Raw genomic sequence first — 20,024 nt, forward strand, 5'->3', positions numbered from 1 at the left:
GGTCAGAAAAAAGTGGCTGAGGCATGCTGGGAGTTGTAGGACCTTATTTTTTGTCTACACCTGCGTAGGGTTGCGCCCTGCGGTGCGTGGGAAAATAAGCTCTTCACCTGGCGCCGAAATGGCCACAACGTAGTGAAAACACTCTGGAAAAGACCCCGATGCTGGGAAAGACTGAAGGCAAAAGGAGAAGGGGACGGCAGAGGATGAGATGGCTGGATAGCATCACCGATGCGATGAATACAGACTTGAGCACGCTCCGGGAAAGAGCGCAGGACAGGAGGGCCTGGCGTGCTGTGGTCCATGGGGTCACGAAGAGTCGGACACGACTGAACAACTGAACAACAACAACAAAATTTATATAGTAATCCATAAGCAAATGGAGGGGATGTCTGGATTTATTTATTTGTTGTATTTTTAATCCACCCAGTAACAGATGTTCTCTGGACAGCAGCCAGAGCAAAACGTTACGAACCAAACACACAGTAGAAGAGCTGCTCTGCCCTATTTGATCTGAATCTGGGCCTTCCTCAGTTTTAGTCCAACATGCTAAGTAATGCACCACACTGGCTCTTTACCCATATGGGTTCAAACTACAATAAAAGAGAATTTTGACTAAACATTAGGAAGGATTTCCTAATGAGCTGTTCAACGGTGGGACAGATTTTCTGGGAAAGTGGTGGACTCTCTCTTTTATCAAATCAGTCCATCCTAAAGGAAATCAACCCTGACTGCTCATTGGAAGGGCAGATACTGAAGCTGAAGCTCAAATATTTTGGCCACCTAATGCGAAGAGAAAAGTCACTGGAAAAGACCCTGATGCTGGGAAAGACTGAAGGCAAAAGGAGAAGGGGACGGCAGAGGATGAGATGGCTAGATAGCATCACCGATGCAATGAATATGGACTTGAGCACGCTCCGGGAGAGAGCGCAGGACAGGAGGGCCTGGCGTGCTGTGGTCCATGGGGTCACGAAGAGTCGGACACGGCTGAACGACTGAACAACAAGGCGTCAGGGCGAGCCCCTCCGGGGCAGCTAGTCCCCAGCAGGGTGTCGGCGCTGAAAAGGCCCTGTTCTTCGCAGCCGCCTTCACTCGGCGGGGGCACCCGGAGGAGGGCGTCTGGTCTCGGGGCCCAGGCGGGTATGGACGGCTGGAAGGCCTGTGGGCTCGCTCCTTCGCCAGGCAGCGGGGGCCGGCGGCTCCGATGTCGGGGCGCCTGTGATTCCACGCCCGAGCTTCAGCCAGGACCCTGAAGGCGCTGCCCAAGGCGCTGAACCCCGCCCCGCAAAACGGGCTCCGCGCCTTGGGAGTTCTGGATGAAACCCGGCACGAAGCCACCAGCCTCCGCTGAAGGGAGGGCGCGCAGGGCGGCAGCTCCGGGGCGAGGAGCCGCGTCTTTCCCTCCGGAGCGCTCCTCTGAAGCACTAGCCGCGGCCTGCAGGGCCCCGACCCCGCGGGCCAACCTTCCCTTCGCAGACGCCCCCCCGCGCCCGCCGTATCCTGCCACGTGATCACCCATAGCCGCGCCTCCCCCGCCCCCAGAAACCCGTCTCTGCCCCATCGTTGAAGAGCGACACGTCACTGCTGCGCCTCAACCGAGCTTCCCTCTCCCCGCCAAGACAGCCGTCCCCGTCGGCGCCGCTCCTCACCAATCGGAGACGGAAGGCGGCCGAGCGCGTCGCCCAAACTTCCCCTTCGCTGACGGACGCGGGCCCCGTCCTGTCCCCTCTGCCGTAAGGCGGGGCCTTGAGAGCGACAGACGCACGTTTCCGCCAATGGTGCCCCCGGAGTGGGGTCCGGGGGAGGCGGGCCGGCGATGCTGCAGGGAGTGGGTGCGCGCGGAGCGGATGGCTGAGGGAGCGGGACGGGGAGCGGCTCCGGAGTCCCAGGTGAGGGAACGTCGCCCGCAGTCGAGAGGCGCTGTCGCCGCCGCAGGCCGTGTGGGCGGCGGCGGCCCTTTCAAACGTGAATGGCGCGCCCTGAGGAAAAAGGCCTGGCTGCAGCGGACTGTGGGGAGGCTGCTGGGGGGCAGCGGGCTCCCCCGCGCGGCTGGCCTGCGGGCGACCCGCGAAAGCAAGACGGGGTGGGCGCCCTGCGGTGGGAGAGCGGACTGTGCCGCTTCATTCTGCAGCGACGGGGTGTGTGTGTGTGCGCCTTTTTTGAATGCCTCATGACCTCTTAAACACACGTATTCTTGCCGGGAGAGGGCTAGCACGCTTGTGAGAGGGCTAACCTATGGACCTCTTTTCCTGATGGGCTAGCTTTCTGCTTGCAGGGAACTGCGGGGGTGAGGCAGTAAAATATGAGGGGCGCACTGAAACCCACGCGCACAGCCTCCCTGCAAGTAGAAAAATAGCATACCGCGGAAGAAGGTTGTAGGCTAGTCGCCTCAGCGTTGTCCTAGTTTTCTCATGATAGTGATTTCTTCAGAAGGCAAGGCAGCTTTCCCTAACCTGGTGCCCTCCAGATGTTTTGGGTCTCGACTCCCATCAGCGCCAGCCAGCAGGGTCACTGCTCAGGAATGCTGGGAGCTATCCGGACATCTGGAGGGCACGAGCTTAGAGAAGGGTGAGGTAAGGGGAGCTTTGCAACGTGACTTCTCCACCCGCTAGAAACCTAAAGCTGTACTACCTGCTCTGTTGCCACATTCTCCCTTTTGGACCAGGCTTGCACAGATAGAGGGCATGGATTCTTCCTTCCTTAGAAGAAATGTCCAGCTCCATAAATCTTTCAGCCTTGTAAAAGCTACAAGACACCCTTCCTCTACTTGGTTTGCAACCTATTTCCTCACAGAGGTCATAGTAGCTTGTTCTGCATGCAGAAGGATCCAGGTTCAGTCTTCAGAATCTCCAATTAAAAGTTTCTCAGAGAGCAGAGCTGGGAAAAAGCCATGTACTGAGGCCTTGGAGAATCAGTGTCGGGCACTTCTGGACTAGATGGACTGATGGCTCAGTATAAAGCAGCTTCAGTTTTACATCCCAATACTCTGTTTCTACAAAGATTTCCCTCCTCCCTGTTCACCACATCTGTTTTATATTGCCTTGTGTCAAATATTCCTCAACCCACAGAACACTTTCCTCCACACGTTAGGAATTGCCTGCGGAGAAATGCATGTAATGCATGCCTATGTGCAGATCAACACACACAGGTGTCCATGCTGTGTCTGTACTTGGCATATAGCCCTTGGAAGATGCATTTGCTGCAGCTTCTCAGCACATGTACACACCCAGCAAAAATGCATCCCCCCCTCCCCAGACTGGGCTCCCTATAAAAGGATTTTAACTTCTTAAAAGCATTTGTCTGGATCTCTAAAATCACATTAAGTAGATTGCCATAGCATCAAAAAGCCATAGAAAGCATCTCTTCTTTTCATGTCTCTTTTTCAGTTTTATACTATTTTTGTGACAATTATCAAGTCTAAAATATTGTATTACAGTTTTCCATTCTTACACTCCGTGGAGTGTAATTGAGCTGTGTAGAGCCACGTACAGTAATTGTGCACATTCTGTTGCTATAGGCCAGACTCCTACAGAATATACATCTCATCTCTAGAGCTTGATTGAATGAATGCTCTTCTTGGCATACTCCTGTTTTGATATTGCTGTGGTACATACAGATCTGTTTCCAAAGCATCTTATTTAGGAGTGGAGTGAAATGTTTATGTGATGGGGGGTAGTTAAATTTTGGCAAAAACAAAAAAACATGGTCAGTTTTGGAGATATCCACCAATATTTCTTGCATACATCTCACACACATTCACACCCTGACAAGGATGAACAAAAGCCTTGCTGGCATACTGAATGTTACGTAAAACCATGTGTGTCTATATCCTGTCTGGCACTGGTTGTGGGGGTCTTCTCAGGCAAGGCCATGTCTAGAGAATAAAGCATAGACGTGTGACTTAAGAACAGCCAAAGAAATGCAGCTCTCGGTTGTAGATATGTTAGCTGGTGCAATGTGCCTATGTGTAGGTATAATTATTTGTTACCTTTACCTATCCTTTCTCCAAGGAGATCAGTGTGATAGACCTCAGAGTCAGTGACTTGGTTGAGTGGGATTTACTTAAAAGCCCATCTATGAGTTTATGAAACCCATTTTGGTACTATTATGATGCATTTTATTTTCAATATATTTGAAAATTTGTAACTATAAAGAAAATCCCCATTCAGTCTGCCTTTACACAGTTTAGGAACACATGCTAAACATGGGTTTGTTTATTGTCTGAAAGCCACTGTGGTGATATGTAATGAAGATACATTAGAATGATTGATGGGGACAGGGTTATATACAGCACAATCGTATGCATATTTACTCAGAAACAAGCTCATTGAGTTTAATAGAACTTACTCCCAGGTAAGCGTGTGTAGGATTTCAGAGGCTTATATGGGTGGATGGCGTTATTGGAACAGTTGCTTTGAGAAAAGGACATCTTTGTGGGGAAGTGTCAGTTGGAGTGCTTCCTAAAGCAATTACTTTTTAAATTGGCCCTGATAGAAGAGAGACCTTTGTGGCCTAAGAAATGACCCATCCTGAGAAATATATTTGCTTGTAATGTTATAAGTTAAAGAGCTTGAAGATTAGGTTACATTTCTTCATTTTCGTAACTGCTTGTCTTTCATTTCTGTTTTCGTTCCAGGTGTTTAAATACTGTTTGTTGCTGCTTTAGCCAGAATGACCAAGTTAGGCTTCCTCCGCTTGTCCTATGAAAAACAGGACACCCTCCTCAAGCTCCTCATTCTGTCAATGGCAGCTGTGCTATGTAAGTTTGAGGTTTAAAAAACCCCTCTAGTTGGGAAGGATGATACATGGCTATAAGCATTACCTCCAGTCTTCTGGATTACGGTGCATCTTGGACCTTGGTGCTTGGACCTCAAGTTTTCTACCCCTACATTTGATGTTTATCTGCTGACTATAATTTTTTCCAGTCATTAGGGGAGCAATCCTGTGGTCCCTGTGAGAGGATCCCAGGGACATAGGATTTTTTGGATTCCCCCTCCCGAAGCATCCCCTCTCCTATAACTTCAGGAGGGGGGCTCTGAGATCTGATCCTGACCCCTCAAAGCCACTGCAGAAAGCACTGCAGTACCTGCTTCCTGAGATTGCAAGAGGACCTCATAGATGTAAAGGAAGGGGGCATTCTGGTGGGAGAGGAAGGGTCAGGATCTGCTGTATCCTATGGCCTCTCGAGCCCCACCCCCACATGGATACCCACTAGAGGGAAAATTTAAAAAGGAGGAGAGAGAGTTGAAAATTGTCTCCATTGCTCCTCCTGCCCTGCTGGCAGCACCCTGGCAGAGAGAGGATACTTGGAAGCCTCAGAGGCTTCTGCCTAGCAAGGAGCAATCCCATAGGATTGTTCCCTAAGCTTCCTACAGTAAAGTGTTAAAACCATCTAACCTGTGTCTGTGCATGAATGTTCCTTTCTTTTGTTTTACAGCTTTCTCTACGAGACTCTTCTCTGTGCTAAGATTTGAGAGTGTCATTCATGAATTTGATCCGTAAGTATCCCTCTTGCCCTTTTTACTCTGTTTTGATTTAAGAGATCAGTTATCCTGTCATGTTCAGGCACAGATTGTGGTGTTATCTTGCAATGTGTTAGATTTAAAGATGATGAAGTATATTGTTCTGCTTCAATAACAGGGTTTCAAAATGTACCAATGATGGAGAGTTTTTCTGGAGAGAATTTTAATAGGCTTAACCTCGGTGAAATTTGCAATTCAACTAGAATACAGTCTAGTCAGATCCATCTGGATCTAATAAAGTAATATCTAAAGCTGTGAGGCCAACTAGAATTCCAGTCTTCAAAATTAATGGACTGCAGGACAATGCTTAAGGTTCTTTAGCTGCAGACATCCAGTATGATTTACAAAAGCCTGTATAAGGCAACGTAGCATGATAAATAATTCGTAATAGTCCATTAGAAATGGAACATAAGGCTGGCTGCTACTGGTTGCCTGCAGAGAAGACTGAATCCTTAGCAAAATGTTTGTTTGTGCATTTGGAGTGCTTGTGCTTGGATCTAGTAAGGATCTTATTTCCTGATTAAAAAAATTGCTCAACAATCAAATTGGCACTACTTTGTATATTAGATTTGGCAGCACTTCTGCATCAGCACCTTAGCTGAAGGCTGAGATTGCTGTTTGCTGTTCCTCATATTACAATGTCCAACTTGAAAGCGACTCAGACTTCTGTTGCTATCATAGGTATTTTAACTACCGCACAACTCGCTTCCTGGCAGAAGAGGGTTTCTACAAATTTCACAACTGGTTTGATGATAGAGCATGGTATCCGCTGGGGAGGATCATTGGTGGAACTATCTATCCAGGTAAACAAATGCTGTTTCTTGAATATGGGGAGACAGTGTGTTGTAACAGCATAAAACTGTAGTTCAGTCCTTTTCTTACATTCTGTGGATGAAAGCTATTGGAGACTGACTAGAGATATTGGGGAGATGTTGGAAGATACTGCCATGTATCTTCCAAGTAGTGCTGCAACCAGACAGAATGGCTATTGCGTTCCATTAAACTCATTTAAAGTAAAACTACCAATATCAGAGAGCCTGTAGTTCACCACTTGGAGGCCAGGCATCACCCTTCAGTGGACCACATTTGATTCAGGTCTCCCAAGTCCTACACCTGCTCAGTTCTGCTCTTTTGTTTCTGGAAAATCAATGACTCGTTGCTATGACATCTCTTTCTTTCAGGCTTAATGATCACATCAGCAGCAATCTATCACGTTCTGCACTTCTTTCATATTACGATTGACATCAGAAACGTGTGTGTTTTCCTGGCTCCCCTTTTCTCCTCCTTCACCACCATAGTAACGTATCACCTCACCAAAGAACTCAAGGTAAAAACAATGATAGAGCAAAGTTGCTGGGCTTGTAGCTGCACTGTCTAATGCTTGGTTTATTTGTGTACTATTGAAAAAGAGCTGAGGCAGGTATTTTTAGTTTCTAATGCTTGCTGTTTTTAAAAATAACTATATTGATTACATGTGACTTAAGCAAGATTTCTCAGGCACTTCATTTTGTGCATCTGGCCTTACGTTCAGATATGTGATGAAACAGTAATTTTGCACACAGGGTTTCATATTTTGTAACAAAAATGTCTGCATTCAGCCCCCTGTCCTCCCCATCTGCAAACCTGAATGTTATGCAGATGAAGGAAATTCTGCAGCCTCTCTAACATTCGGCTTGTTCAAAATCTTAACATGGATACTGGGGTTTTGGAGGAAAGAGGGACTGGGAACCTTTGTGTTGGTCTATCTTGAAGGATAGCCTGGGCTATCCAAAATAAGTGTGATTCACAAACTTCCAATGTATCCATGGGCACAAAGATTTTCTGAGCCTCCAGATACTCAGCCTGGAGATGGTTGTTGAGTCCTAGCAATGAAAGCTATCTGCTGGTTTGTAATGGGATGTTACATGCATCTTAAATATTAAGATAAGGCACATTTTGAATGCTCAAATAGAAAGTCCGTGCCCTTTTATTCCTATTGCTGGTCAGAAGTTAGTAATCAGATGTGTATTTTATCTTGGAACTTCATTTGTTACTGGTTAGGTCTAGGTTAGGACTTTATTCATAATAGCTTTCATCCCTTCTGGGTATCCACCCCACTCCCCACTATCTTTTGCAGGATAACTTAGAGCTGAGAAAAACTTGGCTTGCCCGACCAACCGTCTCTTGCATGTAATAACATTCACATCCACTTAGTATCTCTGGTTGTACTTATTACAGTTCTTGTTAATGACTAAAGCATCTGTATCTTTCCTTCTTTTTCTGGCTAGGATGCAGGGGCAGGTCTCTTGGCAGCTGCAATGATTGCTGTGGTACCTGGCTACATCTCCCGTTCTGTTGCTGGATCCTATGATAATGAAGGTGAGATCAGTGTTTAAAGTGCCCTACATGTTGTCAAGTGGAAATTGCATGATTCTTCATATGGGCACGGAGATTAGCAAAGCTTACATCCTTCCTTTTCTTTATACTACATAAGACTCTTCATCCATGTAAGCAATAGACAGTCAAGGTCTCTGTTACTATGCTCTGTGTTCCATGGCTCTATAGGAAAAAATGCCAAGATCTGTGATAAGAATTGGTGCCTCTTGATTGATGTAACTGGCTGGTTTGGTCTTTCATAGCTATTGGATCTTGATTCATTTGTTTGTGATTATCTCCAAAGACTAACAATATGCATGTTACCTTAATGCTCTTAATCCATCTGTCACATGGACTAGTAAATGGAACATAGAATTGAAAACTGGAATAATATTATTTCTGAACCACGTATTATGAAAAAGCAGTCTTTTTTTCTTGGAAGAAAAGGTAAATGTTCAAGCCTTTGCACAAATAATAGATATTTCACTCATATATATATGTATGTATATTTCTCACATGTAGTTGTTAGAGCACTGTGTTCAAGTATTTATTGGAAAATACAGCTTCCTGAGGCTTGGTGTCTTTTTTTCTATATGAGAAAGTTACTAAAGCGTCCTCTTTCTAACTTCGTTAGTATGTATTCATATGAAAGTTCGCTGCTCAAAACCTCATGTAAAATATGCTATAACTAAATCCATAACACTTCTTTTAAACGCCTTTAAAATAATAAGTTATAAGATTAGATATCTGTTGCCATTACTACTATGCTTTATGCAGGCAATGAACTGAGCAATTTCATAATGTTTCTAAGCAATTCTGTAATTCTTTTGTTGGAACTACTGTGAAGAGCTAATGTAATTAAGAGATAAATATAAACTAAATTGTCAGAAAGAAAGGGTGATAATTCAAAACACATTATAGTGAGGTTTGCTGTGTTAAAAACCTTTGGAGCAGATTAATACTATTGCATGTTTGGTTTGAAATAGTCCAAATTTGACCCCTGTGCCTTTGTTTATTTCCAGGTATTGCTATATTCTGTATGCTTCTGACCTACTACATGTGGATTAAAGCAGTGAAGACGGGCTCGATCTATTGGGCAGCCATGTGTGCACTTGCCTATTTCTACATGGTAAATGATAGCTTTCAAGAATGCTTTGAATTTCTTGAACTACTTGTCAGCTGTTCCTAGTGTTTGGTGGGAGAGGGTGGCAAGTGGATTGGTGCCATGGCCCACTGATTTATGAGCCAGGAAATCCTCCTTATCTCAGTCACAAACAAATGAGGTGGCCTTAGGCAACCATCTCTTAGCCTTACCAGTGATATTGGGCACAACCAAGCTGTTTTTACCACTGGCTCAACAGTGGGTGAACTTGGCTAAATGTTTAGCAAGTGTTAAAGTCTCTGCTATAAGGTTGTGCCTCTTTGGCATGGAAAGGAAGAGGCAACTATGGACTTCTCTGAAGTTAAAAATAATTTGCTTTGTTAGGTAAGCAGTCTCTTTGCATGAAGTGAGACCTTGGTCTTTGTAGGATTTGGAGATATAATTGCTGTGCTTGTTTTATCTTAGGTTTCTTCATGGGGTGGCTATGTGTTTTTGATTAATCTCATTCCCCTTCATGTCCTGGTGCTGATGCTGACTGGACGATTCTCACACCGGATATATGTGGCTTATTGCACAGTATACTGCTTAGGCACCATCTTATCAATGCAGATCTCTTTTGTTGGCTTCCAGGTGAGAAATCTGAGATACTGGGAAACATCTGTTACTTTAATTTTGTGCAAATCAGTTGGCTAGGAAAAAAACCACTCTTCTGTATAGTAGGGAAATGTTAAGCTAATCCACTGGGTTTAGCTCTCAAATAACGCATACCATTTAACAGAGGAATATAATTGCATTGTAACCTTTTCATAAAATGCCTCTGTTCCCATAAAACAACCATCTTCTCTATTATGCTAGCCATAGAGTAGTGTAGTCTTTCTGGGCTTTATCAAATCCTTGGGCTGCATCTGAACCATCATGTGAAAAATGCTCATAGGCCAGTTTGCATATAATGCGAAACAGTTGCTTAGTGCCATGTGCATAAGCTGCAAAAAGCCCTAGTAAAGCTTTGAGCTCATGCACTCCCCCCCCCCCCCCATGCAACAGGGGGAAGGACTTCTGCAGTATTTAGTTTCAGTTTCACAGAATCTGCACCAGAAGTTCTGGCTTAAAACAAACTCTGTAAAGTTTCTAAACAAACCAACTTCTGGTTGTTCAACTAGCCAGAATTTGTTTAAAACCACAATCTGTGGTTTGAAGATAACATTAAACTGGGTTTCCATGAAACAAACGGCACAGTAGGGGGAAGCACACAAGTCTGAGACTTTCGTGAACTCACTGCAGTTTATACATGTAGCGCTAAACCGTGGTTTAGTGCTACATGTGAACCAGCCCATTGAGGTGGAATATGAAATTACGGGGTACAGAGAGTAATCAAATCTGTAGCAGGTATCAGCAACAAATGGAAAAGGAGGCCAGCAGACAAACTTTAGCTGGTATTAAACTAATTGCCCATGTACTCAGCCCAATTGCTGATGTTAATTCTTTGTGGTTAAGTGGTGGCTTATATGAGACCATTAGCCAGAGACAAATTATTTGTCACAGAATACATCTTAACCGTGACTGTTGTTCTTTCCTGCAGCCTGTCCTGTCATCTGAACACATGGCTGCATTGGGTGTATTTGGCCTATGTCAGATTCATGCCTTTGTGGATTATCTGCGCAGCAAACTGAACCCTCAGCAATTTGAGATTCTGTTTAGGAGTGTGATCTCCCTGGTTGGGTTTGTCCTTCTATCAATAGGAGCTGTTCTGATGCTGACAGGTGTGGTGATGTTTATGCTACAAAGATGTATGGTAGCATAATTTTGTGCTGTTTCATAGGAATGATAATATGATGCATATGAACAATCTTTCTCTTAACAAGATTTTTGTTTGTTTGTTTAGAACCATGTTTTGTTAAACCTTTAAAAAGGATTTTTACTTGCCTCTATCAAGAATGCGATAGCTGTACTACGTCAGCACACAATTTAGGGCATAGAATTCAACATCCTTGGAATAACTTTTTTGTTTCTTTAAAAGCAAGTTTGTTGGACAGTATATAAAAACTTGAAAAAAATCAGTCTATTTGGTGAAATCTCATACTTGGAGCAGGACTTAATTGGTCTGGTGCTTAAGGCTTTGGAGAGCTCTGGATAAGTAGGTGCACTATGGGAAGCAAGAACAGAATTATCTACAATAGGCAAATACATTTCCTTACGTGATTAGTGTTCTCAAGGAAAGAAAAATAATTGTTCTGATAAACCGAGTAAAGAAAAATAAATGTTGCTAGAGCTCCATCTTTTATACATTTTGCTGTATTTTTTAGCACAACTGAACTTTTAAATCTATATTTTGGAAACTTTTAGTTACAAAACATGTATATCGGAAATGAACATTGTGTAGATTTGTTGAGATATTGACTGCCACATAATATAGTATAACTCTGCTTGTTAATATCCCTATGTGAATTTGGATCTCTCTCACCTGTGCCAGGAAAAATCTCCCCATGGACTGGCCGCTTCTACTCACTGCTTGATCCTTCCTATGCAAAGAATAATATTCCCATCATTGCTTCAGTCTCTGAGCACCAGCCTACCACATGGTCATCTTATTATTTTGATCTGCAGCTTCTTGTTTTCATGTTCCCAGGTTTGTATAACTTACCTGTTTATTAAATGCTTTCGTAGTGATCATTTTCTGCTGAATAGCTGACTCTTCTTTTAAAGCAGCAGAAACTTTACTGACCTTCTCCAGGAAATGAATGGACTTCTTTTTAAACACTGTCCATTACCAGACAAAAAGAGAGTTAACAGATAATGATAACCTAGCATCTTGCTGTGGAGAGAGGGTTCAGGCATGTATTGAAGAAGACCAAGAGTTGGTTAGAAGATGCCACTACTCTGAAGGGTAATTTGTGTGCTTTGAATTTTTGATTCTGTTAGTCCCTAATGTCCATGTTACGTACACATTGTTTGCATAAGAATGTTCTATACCTTACTGTCTGCATGCATAGCATCTAACCCGCCCGCCTCTCTCTCTCTCTCTCCCTCCCTCCCTCTCTCTCCCCCCCCCACACATACACAGTTGGTCTATACTACTGTTTCAGCAACCTATCTGATGCTCGCATTTTTATTATCATGTACGGTGTGACCAGCATGTACTTCTCTGCTGTGATGGTGAGTACTGAATGGATGTCTCACGGGATTGGCCAGTTTAGGAGAGTTGTACTAGTGCAACAGTGTAATATAAAACACAGATTCTCTTACTTGACCCCAACTGAGTCAAGAGAACATCATCTGGGAAGAGTGGATAATGTATTCTTTTGATGCAGACACTAGTACCACATCAGACCACCTTTTCAGTTTCACACCCCAGTGAATGAAATATGTATTTATGGCTGAGTAGCTTGAAGACAGCCATCCATATTTTGTTTTTGTTTTTCAGTTGAATGTTTAATAACTTCTGCTGTCTCTTTGTGCCTTCATAATTTTTGTTTCATCTGCATAGTAGCCAGATGCTTAGTGTACTGCTGTCTTAACAGGTTCGTCTCATGCTGGTATTGGCCCCAGTGATGTGTATTTTGTCTGGCATTGGAGTCTCTCAAGTATTGTCAACTTATATGAAAAATCTAGATATCAGTCGACCAGACAAGAAATCTAAAAAGCAACAGGATTCTACTTACCCCATCAAAAATGAAGTGAGTGATTGTTATCTTTTTATCACACTTTTCAGGCAAATGTTAAGGATATGACTATGGAAGTCATAGGTTGCTTCACTAGAAATTGAAGGGAATATTGTGAGAATTACATCAGACAATCTTTAGATCAGCTGAGTAACTTGTGGAGAACAATTTTTCTGTTTTAAAAGATAGGTTCTGTTTAGCTTCTGAGAGAATGTTCAAAATTATTCCGTTAACAAGATGGTGATCTTTACCAAAGTAAAGAACATAACTACAGTGTTTGCATTTTTTCACGGTTACTGTTGCTGTCCTAGGTTGCCAGTGGCATGATCCTAGTCATGGCTTTCTTCTTGATCACCTACACTTTCCATTCAACTTGGGTAACCAGTGAAGCTTACTCTTCCCCCTCCATAGTGCTGTCTGCTCGTGGTGGTGATGGGAGCAGGATAATATTTGATGACTTCAGGGAGGCTTATTACTGGCTTCGTCACAATACGCCAGAGGTAAATCTCTACAGGGCCGGCATCGGTACACATGATGTGTTTGTTTTAGATGCAGTGGAGAGGCTGAGGGTCCTGATAATCATGGAGGAACAGTTGTGCTTCTTGCCTTTATGGTGGCCAAAGTTTAGGCTAAAGCACATGTGTCAGCTAATATTTATTTAAAATATTTATACCCTCTTCTCAATCACAAGGATTTCAAAGACAGCTAACAATATAAAAACATAAAATCATTTGTATAAAAGTCAGCAACCTTTAAATGGATAAACATGTCAACAGATTGAGTAGTATCAGTAAGCATCAGATACCATTAAAAGTTGAGGAATAAAATAATCAAGAAAGGAACCTGGTGAATGGTTGGGGGGCAGAGGTGGAGTTCCACAGGAAAAGCACCAAAACCAAAAAGTCTCTGTCTCTTGTTGCCACTGATATTGATGTAAAAGGCAGGGGTACTATTAGTGGGGCCACAATAGAAGATCTTAATAGTCTGTTTGGGTGCATACATGAGCAGGTAGTTTTCTTAACTTTATGTCTAAGGCTTCTGCATTTATTAATTTTATACTTCCCCCTAAAATATAAAGGACCACATGAATTTTCAATTACTGATTAATCTATTATGAATTTGTAGTGCCATTACGTGAAGGGACTGTTGCCCATTCTGGGATGTCAGCTAATGTTCTTGCACTGCCAGCTATCTGAATGTGTGCTGCTTCTAAGTGTCTTGGATATACTCCAGGTGGAGGGGGGGAATGCTTGTTGTCAGCACCACCTCCACAATGTTTTTCTGAAAGAAAGAAAAATCACACATGCAGATACTGAGAATAAAAATAAAGCAGCTCTCCCCTAACCCCAACAACATTCTATACATAAAATCAATAAAATACTATAAATAAAGTTAATACTAATAATGACCTTATAAATTTCCTAACATTTTCTAAGCACTGTACAGGTACTAAGAGATAAGACACTCCCTGGCTAAAGGCTCACAATCTAATAGATAGAAAATTATAGAAAAGGAAACAGGAATGGGGAGGGGAGAGAAATGCAAGCAAGTACAAGAGGTTGGAGCAGAATGAACTTTTTAGCAGGGAAGGAGAAGCAAGCTCCATGCAGCTGCTCCATTTCTGGCCAATGGGTTGCTTGAGATGATGATCTTCCTGGGAGGTGGGCGGTTTTTCCTCCCAGTAGCCCTTGGGGCCTTGGTTGATGGCAGAGGCCAGAATGTGCTTCCCTTCAGCTTTGCAGTCCCAGGGCTCTTGAAAAGTTTTGTACATATATTCCAGTACTTAAAAAACAAGTCTGTTTGAAAATTACTAGTTCATGTAATATAACATACAAAACCTTCAATCCCAAGCAGAATGGTTTCTAACTAAAACCTTTTTATAATTACAAATCATCTGTCAGCAAGTGTATTAGGTCTATAAACAAAGCCAAATTTATCATACTTACATTTTTATTTCACCTATGCAAAAAAACTACTTTGTATACTCATATTATAAAATTCCTAGAACATTGGCATTATCATTCAACTGATAAGCCTAAGATGCTGATCCAGGGGAAAAAAAAAAAGTAGCCGCATAGTTCTCCCCTGCCCCGTCCCTATCACAAATTAGCCCAAATGTGTTTAGTACATTTGGTGTGTGTTAGCTCATAGAACGTATGTTGATCGCCTTTTTGTCTTTGAGCTCAGGATGCAAAGGTTATGTCCTGGTGGGATTATGGGTATCAGATAACAGCCATGGCAAACCGAACGATTCTTGTGGATAACAACACTTGGAATAACACCCACATTTCTCGAGTTGGTCAGGTAGGTCCAGCAACTCTACGAATTCTAGATTTTCTTCCTAACGTTTTGAACATGAAGGCATGTTACATTTTCTTGAGTCTCTGGGAATGAACCTTTATGCATGCAATGAATTATGAGTAACTAAGCTGAAAGACTGGATTAGACTGTCAAGTTAGAAGGCATTGTAACTGATGTACAGTGAATTTATAAGCTGCTGTTTTATTTTCAGGCCATGGCGTCCACAGAAGAGCGAGCTTATGAGATTATGAGGGAGCTGGATGTCAGTTATGTGCTAGTTATATTTGGAGGCCTCACTGGATATTCCTCAGATGGTAATCATATACTTCTATTATGCAAATTGTACATTTCCCATGAAAGGAACTTCCACTGTTCAGTGCTCCACCCTTACTTTCCATGTCATGCTGATATTCCCTGTTGATTCACGGTAAGGCTGAGAGAGAATTTGCACGTGCTATGGCATTGTAGATGTTGAGAAATTCCTTCTTAGGTGGATCCTATTTTCTGTATAAAGAGCCCAGTAATGGCCCACATAATCCCTTTTAACCAAGAGCGAGGGGTGGCTTTTTTTCTGATCTTGTGGCATGTCATTAATTCCATAACTGGTTGTCCTCACTGATGTGTTATACTGATGAATTTGGATCACACTGCTATCTCTCCCTTAGATATCAACAAATTTTTATGGATGGTGCGAATTGGAGGGAGCACAGATACTGGCAAGCACATAAAGGAGCACGATTACTACACATCAACAGGAGAGTTCCGTGTGGACAGGGAGGGATCCCCTGTGCTGCTTAACTGCCTTATGTACAAGATGTGCTACTACCGCTTTGGACAGGTCTACACAGAAGCCAGTGAGTGATATTAATTTGAATATTGCAGAACTCATGATCAGAAATGTTGCCTAGTAGTTGAATTTATATTCAATCCCTGGTTCTCCCAGTATCTGGTCTTTTCTCTGACATATAATCAGAGTTTATAGCATAATAGGAGTGTGGTAGGAAAAAAGCATGCCATAATCCTATTTATTTTGCTCGCCTTATCCATTTGAGCCTTATACTGAACAAGGCATTGCTGCATATTGATGGAAGCCTGGCTGGAAAAACAGGATATGTTGAATACTCCAGATTGTTACTAACTTGGAAGGAGTTTTAAGGGTGGAAAAACTAGAGTTAATGTGGATGGGTGGATGATGGGGCACCAGGAAAGCTTCTTTTGGTCATTATTTTTCTCCTCATTTCTAGAGCGTCCTCCAGGTTATGACAGAGTGAGAAATGCTGAAATTGGCAACAAAGACTTTGAGCTTGATGTATTGGAGGAGGCATACACCACAGAACACTGGCTAGTCCGAATATACAAAGTAAGCAAGTTCTAGGGCCCTTCACCTGCCTAAATGTGAAGAGGAGAAATGAAAGCAATTGGGTGATCTACATTGTTTTTTGCAGACAGCAAATATGAAACACCCTTTTTGTACAAGGCTGAAGTCCTAAGTTATTTGTTTGAGATTTGTGATTGCTATGACACATGCAAACTGTGGATAGTTATACAGAACATGGCTTGTACTAGATTTGGAAATTATTTAAACTTTACCCACTCCCAAAGAAAAGTATACTCAGCAGTTCACTCAGCATCCAGGCTGTAGGGGAACAGGAAGAATTGTTGATTGCCAAATTGTGTGGTGCATCTCTGAAATAAGTAAATCTTACGTCTGGATGATAATCTGCAGCCAAGTAGTAGCACACTGACAGCCCCATTCCTAGGCAGAGTTAGGAACCCGTAAGCACACTAAAATGTGCTTAGGTGCGCTTAACTTTTCATTTGATAGCCTGATCTTATACAAAGGTTAGGGAAGGAAGAAGGATCTTTAAACAGCAGAAAAAGGAGCATAGAGGTTACTGGAGCAGTTGAATTATGAACATTAGAATAAAAAAGATAGCTCTGACTAGGGATGGACGAAAGTCACTTACCTGTCCTCGGAGCTTTTCGCGGTGGGGGGGAGGCGCTTCGCTGCTCCCCCCGCGAAGTTCAGGCCTGGGGGGGGAGGCTTCCCGCCTCGCCCGGCCGAAATTCAGGCTGGGGGGGAGGCTTCCCGCCTCGCCCGGCCGAAATTCAGGCCGGGGAGGAGGTGCCTCGCCTTGCCCGGCCGCAAACTAAAAAGTTAAAAAACAAACAAATGCCCCCGTGATAGGCTACGTGACGATTAACGTAGCCTATCATGGCTAGATCTGCAAAGTCAGCCGTGATAGGCTACGTTAATCATCACGTAGCCTATCACGGGGGCGTTTTTTTTTCTTTTCTTTTATTGGAATGGCGGTGGTGGCAGCCGGTCGAAAGACTGGCTGCCGCTCCCACCCCGGACAAAGACCCGCCGAACCGCCGGCCGGACCCGCCGCCGGGAGGGACATTCGCCAAAGGTAAGTCCCGTCTCGGGGGGGGGGGGGGGTGCGGAGAATTTCTCCCCGAAACTTGTTCGGGGGGCCGAACACGTTGGCGCTCAGCCCCCCGAAGTTACGGGGAGAAATTCTCCGCCAACCCTAGCTCTGACCCATACCGGCTAGCTCCCTCAGTATCATTGGATCAGACTTTTGGAATAAGAAAACTATAGTAATCTTTTTAATGTTAGTGGTTGTTGCACTCTTTGCCATACCTGTTTGCTTCCTGCCTTTAAGTTTTCTTTCCATATTTAAATAGCAGGGGGAAAATTTGCATTTGCTTCTGGCATGGTATATGTGTGTGTGCTGTTCCAGGTCTTTAATCCTAATGAGTTGTGAAAGCTTGTCCTGCTGCTAAATTCTGAACTGGGAAGTGAGCCACTGCATCACAATACAAGTGAAGTGAAGTGAAATGGTAGCCAAACCTTTGATCTGGGTTACGTTGGGAAACAGAGGAGTATCTTTAAGTTAATAGATTTCTCATCAGCAATGAACAGAAAAAAGAAGCAATAGAGAGCATTTTTCTCTGTGTGTGATAAAGATAAAGAATCCATTGTTAATTGTTAGGTTAATTATCACAGCTTTCATTCATTTTGTCTTAACAGGTAAAGGACTTGGATAATCGTGGATTGTCAAGAACGTAATTTGCCTTCAGATGTACCATAATGAGCACTGATCAAGCCTTTGCCTGTGAAGCAGATGGGTTTTTTATACTGTTTGTCAGTAAGGAATCGGGATTTAATTGCCCAAGAAATCCCATCCTCGTGCATTGAGTCTGTATTCGATGGAATGATTTTTATAAATACGAACCAGCTACCAAATCAGAAACAGCAGCTTTATGATGGGATAATTAAAAAGGGTATGGAAAAGTGTGTATTCCTGTTCATTTCCTTCTGACCCTTTACTTAATGGTTCACAATAGTGGTCTAAATGATCAGAAATCTGTAACTCAAAGAAGGGTGTGTGAGAGTTATTGAATCGCCTCCCCTAGCTACCTCTGATACTCTCCTACCTACTCTACCCGTGTAAATGGGCTTAGGTCTTACTTTTAGGTTTCATACTATATGAAACCAACTTTCCTCCAGCTTATACCACTGAAGGAATCTATGTATCCCGTGTATAAATGAAATATACTATTTGCGTATCCAGTAGGCCTCCCTCTTTCATAGATCTTCAGGAACTTTGTTTTAAAGACTTAAATTGATCATTGAAGAATGATGCTGCTCACTGTTGGAAGACATGTATCATGTTTGGATTGAGAAAAGATCTGGATAAGAGACAGTGTGAAAGACTTAACCATGTATTTCCTCAATACTCTGCTGGATCTTACAATCAAATTTCTGGCCAACCTTAATATCACAAGCTGTTTTGTGTATTATATTTCCAAATGATAACCAGTTGGCTTTTCTGCTACTAAACTCACTGATGGGAGAGAGACACAGTTGAATATCTCTTAAACAACATCAGATGAACTGCTGTTAATGAAAGAAGTCTTTACTCATGTAGCATAAATAATCCTAAAGCCTTTAAATACACTGGCTGTCATCAGTAGGATGGAGCATCTCGTGTTTGAATTTGGAATGGAGCTCCCTGTATATAAATGGACACTTGCTCTTTGAAACCAAACTATAATGATTATAATGAAGAATTCAATTTTGCAGTCACAAAAAAGAATCAAGGAGAGCCCTTTGTGGAAATGGTTTTGGGCCAGGACTTTATCTTAAAGGCCAGTTCATACCTGCATTTCTGGTCAAGTGCTGTCAATTTAAATGACAAAGAAGTTGTCTTAATATGTTCCTCATGTACAACTTAAAAAATCAGTCACCCACACATTCCCAACAACCTTAATGTAAGATTGAAGAAGGTAAGATAAAGATTTCTTTTTAAACTGCAAAGGCATAAATTCGGCTGATTTACAGTGGCATCAGAAGTAAGTCTACTCATGTTCAGTGGGATGTTACTTCAGGTAAGTGAGTTGCAGCCTTAGGCTAATGGAAAGTAGTCTATATGCACATTTGCCTTTGTTCACTGCTAAGGATAATTAGTACATTACAGCAGTTTTCTCATAAGGATATCAAAGCTGAATCAGATGGCTGAGTATTAACGCACAATTAATCACAAAGTGATTCACTAGACTTCTCATCTGAGAAGAAAAAGCTTTTTATTATACTTGATAAATGAGACCTTGAATATTAGAAAGCTCTAGGATGAGCTAAAACTAAAACTGACAGTAGTAGCAGGAGAGCAAGTAAACGAACAAGCCTGCTTGAGCCATGTGGGCCGGTGATAGCTTTATAGTGTTAATGATGCTGCATGTACTCAGATGGCCTTTATTTTAAGCTAAGGCATACATGATTTAGCAATGAGTTTTGGCATGGAAGTCAGGTTTCCCAGGCCTAACATTTTGTTAAAGCTGAACTACTTAAGCAAGTCACTAACTACTGTACAACAGTCCTACATTACCAGAAAGGCTTACTGTGAAGATGTGGCAAGATTATAATTTGGAGACAAGACACAGTTTCAAAACCTGTATTCAGTGTTAGGGCTTAGTCCTAGAATATGTGGTGAAATAGATGTAGAATGACCCCCCCCCCGCTATTGAGTAATCCTAGTCAGCTCCCCCAAATATGGGATCAGAACTGCTTTTAGGGTGAAC

At 42.8% G+C, this 20,024-nt stretch overlaps 1 protein-coding gene across 2 annotated transcripts; it reads left to right on the forward strand.

Annotated features, from left to right (window-relative positions):
* Nucleotides 1-1,827: 1,827 nt before the first annotated feature.
* On the forward strand, nucleotides 1,828-18,240 carry STT3A (STT3 oligosaccharyltransferase complex catalytic subunit A). 2 transcript variants are annotated; one of them, XM_084803760.1, is made up of 18 exons: nucleotides 1,828-2,135; nucleotides 4,634-4,756; nucleotides 5,435-5,495; nucleotides 6,201-6,322; nucleotides 6,701-6,846; nucleotides 7,787-7,877; nucleotides 8,897-9,003; nucleotides 9,442-9,606; nucleotides 10,556-10,736; nucleotides 11,447-11,602; nucleotides 12,038-12,129; nucleotides 12,495-12,650; nucleotides 12,947-13,135; nucleotides 14,823-14,939; nucleotides 15,148-15,250; nucleotides 15,602-15,790; nucleotides 16,181-16,296; nucleotides 17,974-18,240. In XM_084803760.1, the coding sequence occupies exons 2-18, from the start codon at nucleotides 4,669-4,671 to the stop codon at nucleotides 18,010-18,012; spliced, it is 2,118 nt and encodes a 705-aa protein (XP_084659886.1). In that variant the 5' UTR covers nucleotides 1,828-2,135; nucleotides 4,634-4,668; the 3' UTR covers nucleotides 18,013-18,240. The 2 variants fall into 2 exon arrangements, with proteins under 2 accessions (XP_084659886.1, XP_084659885.1); XM_084803759.1 differs by having other exon boundaries at nucleotides 1,828-1,886.
* The last annotated feature ends 1,784 nt before the right edge of the window (nucleotides 18,241-20,024 follow it).

This window comes from Heloderma suspectum, chromosome 6 (assembly GCF_057233095.1).
Source record: "Heloderma suspectum isolate Gila_16-S chromosome 6, 16-S_ref, whole genome shotgun sequence".
NCBI lineage: Eukaryota > Metazoa > Chordata > Lepidosauria > Squamata > Helodermatidae > Heloderma > Heloderma suspectum.